General features: G+C 36.3%; 1 protein-coding gene across 1 annotated transcript in view; it reads left to right on the top strand.

The window, feature by feature from the left end:
- LOC112162600 (ectonucleotide pyrophosphatase/phosphodiesterase family member 2) overlaps nucleotides 1–11,900 on the top strand; it is a 26,573-nt gene that overhangs the window by 3,926 nt on the left and 10,747 nt on the right. The window contains exons 2-12 of the mRNA XM_024298422.2: nucleotides 911–1,013; nucleotides 4,099–4,248; nucleotides 4,828–4,953; nucleotides 5,023–5,083; nucleotides 6,601–6,698; nucleotides 6,806–6,885; nucleotides 7,099–7,218; nucleotides 8,923–8,978; nucleotides 9,806–9,871; nucleotides 11,379–11,451; nucleotides 11,560–11,668. Of these exons, the coding sequence (XP_024154190.1) occupies nucleotides 911–1,013; nucleotides 4,099–4,248; nucleotides 4,828–4,953; nucleotides 5,023–5,083; nucleotides 6,601–6,698; nucleotides 6,806–6,885; nucleotides 7,099–7,218; nucleotides 8,923–8,978; nucleotides 9,806–9,871; nucleotides 11,379–11,451; nucleotides 11,560–11,668 (1,042 nt within the window). The remainder of the gene's footprint in view (nucleotides 1–910; nucleotides 1,014–4,098; nucleotides 4,249–4,827; nucleotides 4,954–5,022; nucleotides 5,084–6,600; nucleotides 6,699–6,805; nucleotides 6,886–7,098; nucleotides 7,219–8,922; nucleotides 8,979–9,805; nucleotides 9,872–11,378; nucleotides 11,452–11,559; nucleotides 11,669–11,900) is intronic.

Here is an 11,900-nt window from a genome sequence, read left to right as displayed (position 1 = left end):
AAAAAAAAAAAAAAAAAAAAACAGCAAGAGTTGCTTTGGCATGTCCACCTGGTGTTATGCAGAGTGGATATGGTACACATGTAAGACTCTCATGGCTCCATGTGGACATGAGGTTGTTATGTAATCTTATACATTTCTCTAGAAATGTCTAGTACAGGAAACAAACTCATTTGTCCATGCTCGTATGCTAGTTATGTAAGAGAGCAGCACATCTATAGCGCTTAGTTGGGTTTTATGGTCAAACAGAAGCGTAGCATAAAGGCATAAACGTGTGTGAAATATACGGAACAATCACAATGGGGAAAAAAAATAACCAGAAATCCACTTTTTGACTTAATAAACCTTGTGACCAATAGAATCATACTGTTATGTTTTTTGTTTCTTGTGTATTTGGAAGACTACCTGTTATATTTGTTGAAGTTAATGGGAATCCAACAGCTGTAAACAATGTTTTTTGTTTTGCTTTTTTTTAATCCACCATTTGTAGTTGATATTTCCCATTTGTACTTTTTTCTGTTCAGATCACATTTGTGAGGTCTCTTTGAAATTGTGCTGCCATGACCTTTAATATTTATAGTACTTTCTAAGTTCAGTAGAGTTTGAACTTTAGAATTTTGCAACTTCTCTGTGCATTGCACCATTTGACTTTGGGAGGGGGAGTAACATGCTATCGTGATTCTACTTTTGAATGATAGTCTCCTGTTTAAGAAGGTTTTTCTATTGTCCATTCTTGTGGCCATTGTCACTGCTGATTTGTGTTTTCTTGGTTTTGGTGAACATAAAAGTGAGATAACTGCAGCTTTCTGCTTAACTAATTTGGTCAACATCACAGTCTGTACATGAAACATACAGCTGTGCAATGTTAAGTTATTTGATAAATGGTATAATTACTGTCTTGTCTCTTTTGTAGGTCGTGCTTTTGGTCTGCTTGTGGAGTCCTGATGTTAGCAGAGCTTATGTTTTTCAAGCCAGCCGACCAGAGGAGGGAGACAACGCCTCACCACACACTAAAGGTGAAAGAAGATCTGTTTACTTCTATTAATTTGCAGATGACCCCACTTTTAATGTAAACAAGCCTAGTAGAGCGCAAGGGTTAAGAGATTTTTGGCTGATTAAGACACACACGAATTAGTGCAGATAAAGGGAGAATGAGGAAGGTTTCTGCCAGACAAATACATGTGATTTAGAGAGCAGCTGCTAAAATACCATCATAAAGCAGCAGATATTTAAAAACAGCAATAAAAATGCAGTGGATTGAAAAACCTGTTTTATCCTGGTAAGTACTATTACAAAATGTACCCCCATGGAACTATCCCTTTGATCTATTAACCTTAATAACATTGAAATTCTATACTATTTTTACACAGGATGCATAGTACATATATTCTTACACCATCCGCATGAAATAAAGAAACTGGTGCAAGGTATTATATTTGGATTTTTTATGTCACATGTGTCAAAGTCAAGGCCCGGCGTCCCTCCTGGCATTTCTATCCGGCCTTCCAGATCATTTTATTATATCGTTATTAATGACCAGATGTTATCTTGTGCTTATTTCCAACTTGTATACTTTTGACAAAATATATTTTTATGTAGTAAAATATTGAACGTTTTTTTTTAAAGATTTAAGTTGATTTATTCTGGAATAATATACCTGCCTTTTTATTATTCATAATTATGTTAGAAAAGTTACGGTTTTAAAGTAAAAAAAAATTGGCATTTTAAAAGTTTTTTGGACTATTTTGACATTCACTGATATTATTTAGGCTATTTTGGAGTTTAGCTATTTTTTCAGCTACATGCTAGCTCTTTATGCTAACCTAAGTTTTATATATTTATATATATATATAACTTTTTAGGGCTAATTGAGCATTGAGCTAATATTTTATCTGGCTATCAACTTAAGCGTTTTCAGCTATTAGTTTCAGTTTTTCAAGCTATAAACTTTAGCATTTTTAACTATTAGCTTCAGTTTTTTCAGCTATCAACTTTAGCATTTTTTAACTATTGGCTTCAATTTTTTCTGCAATCAACTTTAGCATTTTTTAACCATTGGCTTCAGTTTTTTCAGCTATCAACTTTAGCATTTTTTAACTATTAGCTTCAGGGATTTCAGCTATAAATTTCAGCATATTCAGCTATCAATTTCAGCATCTTCAACTATCAGCTCTAGCATCTTCAGCGGCCAAATTCAGGTTACAGCATTCACACTAGCATTATCACAGGTAATGCTATATATCTAGTTCATAATTATGTTAGAAAGCTGTGGATTTAGAGTTTTAAAAATGTAGTTTTAGAGTGTTCAATAAATGTTTATCCTGTTCGGCCCGTGACCTAAGGAGTGTTTTGGATTTTGGCCCCTAGTGTGATTGAGTTTGACACCCCTGTTTTAAGTTGTATAGCCTACATTTAGGTTTAGCAAGCTAATTTTAACATGCTAAGTGTTTTGAGGGAGGGGATTCTTTTTCTACTGATTAGTAGTGCATGTCTGCCACCTACAGTTGAAAGAAGCTTGGTGCAAAATGTCAAAGTAGTAAAAATCTCTCGAATCTTACTGTAGGTCTTTCTTTTCACCGATACATCACAGACTTCCAGCTGGGAACAAACTGTAACTTTTAATTTCACTTAAAATACACTTCTGTAAAATAAAAGGGATGCCATCCATAAGTAACTACCAAATCCCAGCCCCTGATTGGTCAAACTCTGACCTGGTTTATCTCGTAAGGTGTGCTCAATAGCCACACGTTTTGTATATAGAGCCTAAAAACAGAAAGTTGTGTTGCAATGTAAAAGTTTTGAAGCCCAAAATTTGAGTTTATGCACGTTTACAGTGTTTTTATTGGAAGGGGCCACTTGAACTCATGTTGCCAAGGCCGATGTGAACGTAGCTTTAGGATAACAAAAGCATTTGTGGTATTTTTATTTCTCCTACTACTTTCAAACGAGATCTGTCCTTTAAATCTATTGTCAACAAGTTGTTCCCTTTGGAGAGGGGACTTTTGTCTAATATGCTGCCCTGATTTTACAGTGTCTTCCAAATTATTATGCAAATTGTTTTTAAGCGTCAAAAGATCAAATTATTTGTTTTCAAATTAACTCATTGATGATATTGTTTCTCAGGGCTCTTTGGATCACTGAAATCAATCTCAGACACCTATGATAATTAGCTTGTCAGGTGAGCTCAATTAAAGGAAAAAACTTTTAAAGATGGACATTCCACATTATTAAGCAGATCAACATTTTCAAGCAGTTTTGAAATGAAAAAGTATATGCTACTAAAAAGCATGAAATAGTTGAATTCTTTGGACAAAGTATTGAAACCTTGGATGTTTCATGAAAACTTAAGTGTACTGTTATTTTAGGCTGATTAAGACACACACGGGTTAGTGCAGATAAAGGGAGAATGAGAAAGGTTTCTGCCAGACAAATACATGTGATTTAGATAGCAGCTGGTAAAATACCATCATAAAGCAGCAGAAATTTAAAGTTGCTGATGTTTGGAGTCCCATGAACATCAAGGTGTGGGGCTCAGACATTCATAGAGACTCATTTTCATAGTCTTGTTCACTGATTAGTGCTGTGCAACCCTAAATAGTCCAGATGGATGTCCCAACAAGGCTGTGGCATCAGCAAGGAGGTGTTGGAGTAATATTTAGGATCCCTTAAGGTGTGAAAATTACCTCAGAAGAGTATGTAGAGTTTCTGTTGGACCACTTTCTTCCATGGTACAAAAATAAGAACCATACTTTCTGTAATAAAATCCTTTTCACGCATGACAATGCACTATCTAATGCTGCAAGTAATGCCTCTGTATCATTGGCTGCTATGGGCATAAAATTAGATAAACTGATGATGTGGTCCTCATCCTTCCTTGACCCAAATCCTGTTGAGAACTTTTGGAGCATCGGAAAGTATTACTTGTAGATTTTTTTTTTTTACATTGGAATGGAATGGTTGGGAATTTAACTGGCAACCCTAGAGCTGAGTTTAAAAAGTTGACAAAACATTTTACAGTTTGAAACATAAAAGACCATGGTTTTAATGAATGTATTAAAATCAGACAACAGATGTTTAAGAATGGTTTCCGTCTCTCCACAGTCATCTCAGAGTGGGTCAGCACATCAGGTTCCTGTAAGGGGAGGTGCTTTGAGCTGAAGGTGACTGATCCTCCCGGATGTAGATGTGATAATCTTTGTAAGACCTACTACAGCTGCTGCTCCGACTTTGATGAGCACTGTCTAAAAACAGGTTAGTCATGCAGGGCGTCATCGTACCTAATCATGTTTTTTTTAGGTTCACGTATTTTTGATTTGTGAATTGTTAAGCACATGAATTGGATTGGTCTTTTGCCTTTTTTGTATTGTGACTATTGTGACTTCCTTTGCGAATTTTAACCAGAGTCCACTGCTACCAACTTAATAAGCTTGCCCTATTTTCAGAATTGTACATTTAACCAGGAAGTATTTGTATCAGTATGTAGAGTAAAACTGTTTCTTTATGAAATTTGTTTTCAATAAATACAAATACAAATGTTTACATTTACATTATCTCACTTGATGGACAACTTTATCTGAACTGTCTGAGTGAGATAAAAGGCAAGCAAAAGGTTGAGTCATAGAGAGACTTTTAGAGCAAACTGCCACTAAAACAATGTTTCTGCTACTTAAGTTCTCAAGTGAAAGGAACGTTTGCTTTTCTTGTAATTTTGTAGTTTTAGTGAACAAATAATTGAAACAATAACGTAGTTAGGAGATTAGAGGTTATTTCCCTTCCAATTTTAATGGAGTGATAGAAAAATGTCAAACTATCTTTTGAACTTTGTATCAGAGGGGGGTTTCGAGTGCAGACCAGATCGTTGTGGGGAGGAGAGGAATGAAAACCATGCATGCCACTGCTCAGAGGACTGTTTGGAGAGAGGAGACTGCTGCTCCAACTACAAATCTGTCTGCAAAGGTAACTATCACAACTAAGTATGCATGATAAAGCACAAAAGATGTCTATGACTGTGGGTTTCTTTTGAAGGTGAAACTTCATGGGTGGACGGAGACTGTGAGGAGATCAAAAGTGCAGAATGTCCTGCTGGGTAAGACTAATGATGAAACTTCTGAGGCTTTGTTCTGTTACAAACAATCTCCGACATCTGAGGGAAAGTTGGTCTAACTTTTAGAATGTGATCAAAGTAATGCTCTGAAGTTCAGGGTCAGTCTGAAATACTTTGAAGATGCTAGAACCGTCATTATGTAGCAAAACGTTACTGGTTGAAAGCTTAACTGGGCATTTTCTGTGAGAAATTTTGACATTTATCTTTCCAAACAGTCCAAAAACATATAATCTAAGAAAAACACATATCGAGTGCATCTAATGCTCATAAAACAATGTAATTTCTGTGGATGTTTGGAAACTTGATGCTAGAAAATACAGTGTCTGTGAGGCAAACCCACCAAGGGCCTTGACCAGGGGTATCCAAACTTGGTCCTCGAGGGCCGGTGTCCCACATGTTTTCCAACCAATCTGCCATTGAAGTTCATTATTGGTCAAACACACCTAATCCAGGCAATCAGCTGCAGATAGGGAGGATTGCTGGAAAACCAGCAGGACGGCGGTCCTTGAGGACTGGACACCCCTGACCTAGACCAGAGATAGGCAACTCTAGGTATCGAGGGTCACATTCCTGCATGTTTTCCAACATGCCCTGCTCTGGCATGGTCTGATTAGCTGGGCACACCTGAACCAGGTAATCAGTCATGAGTAGGGCTTGGATATATCTGGAAAGCATAAAGACACAGTGGCCCATTCCTTAACCAGACCAACCACCCCAAGACCATTTTAGGACTGACCGTTGGCCAGAAGGGATAAACAGACATTATGCAGGGTAGGTAAAAGGAACAGGGGAAACATCAGCCTCTGAACCCTTGACCCTACACTCCAAGACCCATTAAGCTGTGTCCAGTACAGGTAGTACCCATGTAGGGATCTGCAGATTAAAAAAAAAAAATAAAAAAAAGTGCTCTGCTAAATTAACTAGTTTCAAGTTGGCTTTTGTCTAAATGCAATAATCCACACTGTTGCAAGTATTTTTTTTTTTAATAATTCCGATTATGGCCGTTATGTAGGTGACTTCATCTAACTTTTATTTAAAGTTCCACTCCAACTGTATTTCAATTATGTAAAATAGTTCCCATCCAGCCAGAAGACCAAGTGGGCCCCACATGGTTTATAGAAAATGTGTTCTCTAATTGAGTTTGTCCACAGTTTCTATGGTGGCCCCACTTCTTTTTGCCCACATAAGCTTGAGTGGGAACTCGGTGGATTAGCTAGTTACGCTAACCAGCCGCCTGGTGAATAGCGGAACTTGCTAGCTCACCACAGCGGAGTTGATGATTATGCCATTTTTAGCTAAAGTCAAAAAGCCTTTGTTGGTTGGACAAATTCTATGGACAGCTACAGTAGCTCCTTAGAAATACAACTCTGGGTTATGGGTGGGACTTTTGACACAGAGCAACCCACCCCCTCCCCTTCTCTGTCTCTGAGAGCCCTATTTGTATGATAGTTACAGAATAGGAAATAGTTCATGTTTGTTGTTATTGTTGTGCTCCACAGTTTCATACGTCCTCCTCTCATCATGCTGTCCCTGGACGGGTTCAGAGCCTCCTACCTGAAGAAGGGCAAATCTGTCATCCCCAACATACATAAACTCAGTAGGAATCATTCCTTTTGAGTAGTATTTATCTGTTGTTCACCATTAGACATTTTCATGAAAACTTTAGATTATTTTACATAAAAAATCTCCTCTGATTATCCCCAGGAACATGTGGAACATCCTCCCCATATATGAGACCAGTTTACCCATCAAAGACATTTCCAAACTTATACACCCTCGCTACAGTAAGTCATCCAGCTGTAAAGCACTGTTCACATTTCTGCCATGCAAGACTCAAGGGTACAGTTAATAAGTACTCCTATAGTTGAAAGCGAAGTAAAAGTAAATATTTGCTAACATCCATGTTTACTATGCCCTGATAATCTGTTCTCGTTGTGACACTGCCTTAAGGCGGAATTTTAACATCAACTGCGATGTTCTGTGGGTCCTCTCTGCAGGGTCTGTACCCAGAGTCTCATGGGATTGTGGGAAATACCATGCATGACCCGGTGTTCAATGCCACCTTCAGTCTGCGCACCAGAGAAAAACTGAATCACCGCTGGTGGGGCGGACAGCCGGTGAGTGTGCTCCAGATCCAGATTCCAGCTTCTAACTGAACCGAGATCACTTCAGACTCATGTTTCCACAGGGGAAGAGCGCTGTGCTTTCTGCGCTGTATCTGACCTGCTCTCAGTTTATACCCATTATATGTTTAATACAACTCAGCTCTGTATTTTAGAAAATATAGTTGTTGAACTTTAAATAAAACATTTTTAGAATTATCTGCACAAAAAAAATCCTTGCTCACTATATGCAAAATAATTTTAGAGAAGTGTCTACATGCATTTGTGGAAACAAATAGGAGATAATATTAGTAGTTTTCTAATATCAGTACAATTGTTACATATCCAAACCATTTTAAATGCATCATGGATACTCAGAGTAACAGATCTGCAACCAGCTGATTATCAGGAAGTAAATGGCAGATATTGGTTAAAATAATAAAATCTTAGCTGGATATAAAAATTGTCTTTAAAAAAAACATAAAAGTATAGTTATAGACTCGTGAAAGTCCCACTCCAACTATATTTTTTTCTATTGCAAAAGCATTCCGAGTGATCTTGTAAATATTATTATGCAGTTTTTAGCCAAAATAATAAGCTTGTGTTGTTTTTTTAAGAACTATTTTCTGGAGCTCAATAGATCTTGTCGGGACAGGTGACACTATTCTTCCGGTTGAATAACATGCATCTAATCTTCTTGGAGTTGAGACGCAAATGAAGGTTGTGGAAAGACTTCTCGACAGAGGTGAGGCTGAGTTGGAAGGTGGATGTTGCAGACTGAAGAGAAGGGCCAGATGAGTAAATGATGGTATCATCTGCATAGAGATGTACCCCAAAAGTCCCAATAGCTTTGGCTGCATCATTTATGTATATAGAGAACAATTTCGGGCCCAAGATGGAACCTAGAGGCACACCGTGCGAGATGAGGAGAGACATGAAGTTTTCTGACTTCACTTGTTGTGCATGGTTATTGAAATAGCTGGCAAACCCTTTGTTGCAACCTCTAGACACTTTCTAGACTTTCAGCGTTGTGATGCAACCATGCCCAGTTCTGAACCCTGACTGCAGATCTGACCCGATGTGGTTAGGGTCAATGAAGTGGGTTAGCTTTTTGAGAACCAACCTCTCTAAGACTTTAGCGAAGCATGGGAGGATGGATATAGGCCTGTAGCAATAGGGGTCGGTCAGAGCTGAAAGTTAAGAGAAACATAGAAGCTCACGCCTGGTACACATTGGACATGGAAGCACCTGAACTGAGGTTGCTTCCATTCGACGCCCTTGTTGACCTATGGTGGGGGCGGCTCCGCATCAATTCTGGCAGGAAGTTACGCCAAGGCACACAAGAAAATCCTGTCAATTTTTAAAATCTAACCAATTTTTCACAATAAAATACCTCGATTGACAAATGCGATCATATTTTTGTATCTAAAAAGACTGTAGAGATTAAAATAAACACACAAACACGACTCAAAGTCACAGTTCCATTTATCCATGCACAACCATGCCACCAGAGTTGCTATCCAAGGCACAAGCCAAAGAACCAGAAGCAAAATGGAAGTTCAGTGTCTTAGCCAAGGATATTGGCAGGGAAAGCAGAAACCAAATCTGTTATACTTTCAAACCCGCGGTTGACCACTCTACCTCTGTGCCCCTAATGTTTAATATTTATGCGAGAGGACTGCTTCCTACCTCATTTCTTTCCCTCTCTCTGTTCCGCAGATCTGGATCACAGCAGAGAAACAGGGAGTAAAGGCAGGCACCTTCTTCTGGCCTTGGTACTTAAGTTAGTACTGGAATATTCTTCATCAGATTCAGACATTTGGCAATATTTATGCACAAAGGGTTTATTTTCATAACTAAAAAAAATATATAAAACCAAGATAGAATAAATAAGTAGTATCATAGCGTTATCCTCTTTCTAGTTCGTATTTTATGTTTTAAACCATTTTCGTTTCCCTTCACAAGAATTCATAAGGAGTCCAGTTCTGAACTACTTTTAGTTTGGCAAAGGTTCCTTCATTTATAGCTCAGTAGCTATTTAAGAGTAAAATTGTTTGCAGATGTTGTAACCCGTGAATCTAAACGAATTATTTTCATAGTATTCGTTATGATAAAATATATTTAAGGTGCTAATCTAAAACACAAAAGTAGATTCCAATGAAAATCTTTTGGTGAATACATTGTTTTCTGCTTATGTTACACAATTTTCAGAGATCTTTTTATGTACAGAAAATTAAACTTTTGTTTAAAATAATTTAAGGGTTCACTTTAGAGACAAAAAGTGTAAAACCCACAAACACATAAAAATAGTTCTATTAGCTAGTTTGGGTTGAATAAAGAACAATGTAAAATCAGAGAAACCTTGTTTTTATTTATTTAACCTCTTTTGTGTGTGTGTCAACTGACTATATCTCCATAAGATAGTAAGCAAAAGCCCCAAAAGAAAGGAAAAATTGCTCAAAACCTTTTTTTCATCACTAATATTTTGTATTTAGATTGTTTTGCATAACTACATGACAAAACAGGCTGTTACAACTTATAAAGATACAATATAGTCATTTGTCCTGTTAAAGTTGAAAGAAAAAAAACTGTCTGTTTTCAGGGTGATTCCTTTTGAAAGGAGGGTTTTAACCATCCTGAGCTGGCTGCATCTGCCTGATGATGAGAGGTGAGTCTATTTATTGTTCACATATTCTAACACTAAATTGAGGAAAGCCACTTTACTTTCAGATAGCAAAAAAATGACGTATCACCCCTGCAAGGGTTATTTTTACAATTAGTTAAAACAAAAAATCCCACAAAAAAAACAAATACTTACAAAAGAATATGGGAGTAAAAAGTAAAGCAAATCTATTTATCAAATAAAATGCCACCAGCTACTATATGACATAAAAACAAGTTTAAATTAGTCTTGTTAGGTATTTCAACAGGTCTGGAGGGAGCCACTTTGGGTCCAACAACAGAAAATGTTTGTCAAATCTCTGTTAACTAAACCAAGATAATAGTATTTTTAAAGATAACAATACGAGTTTTAACTCTACTCCAAAAGATTATTAAAAAAAGATTGCGATGAAGATGAATAAATCAGATTAAAAAAAACACAAGATGCCATATAAGTCATGACCTTTTCCCCTGTATCTGAAGTTGAGCCATAATGTGTCATCATAGCAGAAATGAATCATTAACATGAGAACTTGAACTGTGACAAATTATTAAAACAACTTTTCACCTCCTTCCATTTGTTTTTACTTTTTTCTTTTTTCATTTTTCAGTTGTAAAATGGATTTGAACATGAAGCTGAATGTCTTATAGTTTTATTAAGTAACTCGTCCTGTGTGCAGCTTTAGATTAATTACTGCCTGAAATAAAGGTATAAATCACCTGTACTATATAATAAAGTCATCTTCTAGATAATAAGCATAAAAAAGCAATTTTTAAAAATGGTTTATATCCATTAAAGAGAATAAAAAACTTTATTCTCCGCACTTATTTTTTTCAGTTCGTTTAACTGAAAGTGAAGCAATTAAAAAAAAAAAAAAAAGGGCCAGAAATGAGTGTTGGTAAATCTGAATCATAATGTTCAAATGTGCTTTAATAGTTATTCATTTCTAACTTGAAGATTTTTGATAATTTATGGAAAACGCTTTTTTTCACTACTTCCAAGCATGGTGGTGGAGGGACAATGATATGGGCTATTGAAACTACGCTGCTATTAAGTTCATAATAAACAATAAAGAACACAATTTCTGGTAACTTAGAAATCATTGTAGCTAAAACATGTACATGAAAAAAGAATAAACCATAATTCAAAATAAGAGTAGAAATTTTGCTGGTAAAGAAAAATCATTAAATTAGAACAGTCCAAGGTCAAACTGAAATGAGGCAGGAGTTCAAAGCAGCTTTATCTTTAAAGTAAGTCTGGACAACTTGATGAAATAAAAAGAGGATTTTCTTCTATGAATTACGTGCGATATTTAAAATAATAGAGAAAAAGATTTCTTTAACTAAAATCCGTTTTTTCATCTGTATGTTGTACTGAACTGAAAAGCAGAAACTGTTTTTTTCTGTTTTTCCTGCAAGATTCTGCTATAAATATGAAAAAAAAATGTTTATCTTAATACAGTTTTGAATATGTTTGGTAAAAAACTTGGTTTGACAAATGGTTTGCTCTCCAGGCCCTACGTTTATGCTATTCACTCAGAACAGCCCGACACCTTCGGCCATCGTCTGGGTCCGCTCAGCAGTGAGGTGGGTGTGACGGCTGTCTGTTCAGCTGATTAAAGTGAAGTTCATTAAGAAATCTACAGTGTCACTACAGGGTTAGACTCATGATTTGTATCTCTTTTTTTTGCTCAGCTGGACAATCCTCTGAGGGAAATCGACAACATCATTGGTCAAATGATGAACGGCCTGAAACAGATGAACCTTCACCGCTGTGTTAACGTCATCATCGTAGGAGATCACGGTACTTTCAAAATACTTCCTAGTACTTTATTGAGATTTTTTAGGAAAAGATAATTACGTGTTTTTTTGTGTAGAAAAAAAGCTAAAAATAAACATTTTAAAAAAAAAAATAAATTGGTTTGTTTCAAGCAACCAAAGCAAAAAAATGCTAAAGAAAAAAAACAAAATATATATCTATGTAAAGATATATCAAATTTTGGATGATTTATCATGACTTAATTGGAAAAATAAGA

Source organism: Oryzias melastigma, linkage group LG11, assembly GCF_002922805.2.
Source record: "Oryzias melastigma strain HK-1 linkage group LG11, ASM292280v2, whole genome shotgun sequence".
Taxonomy (NCBI): Eukaryota; Metazoa; Chordata; class Actinopteri; order Beloniformes; family Adrianichthyidae; genus Oryzias; species Oryzias melastigma.
Note: the sequence above shows the minus strand (reverse complement) of the source record. Positions and strands in the feature narration are given on the sequence as shown.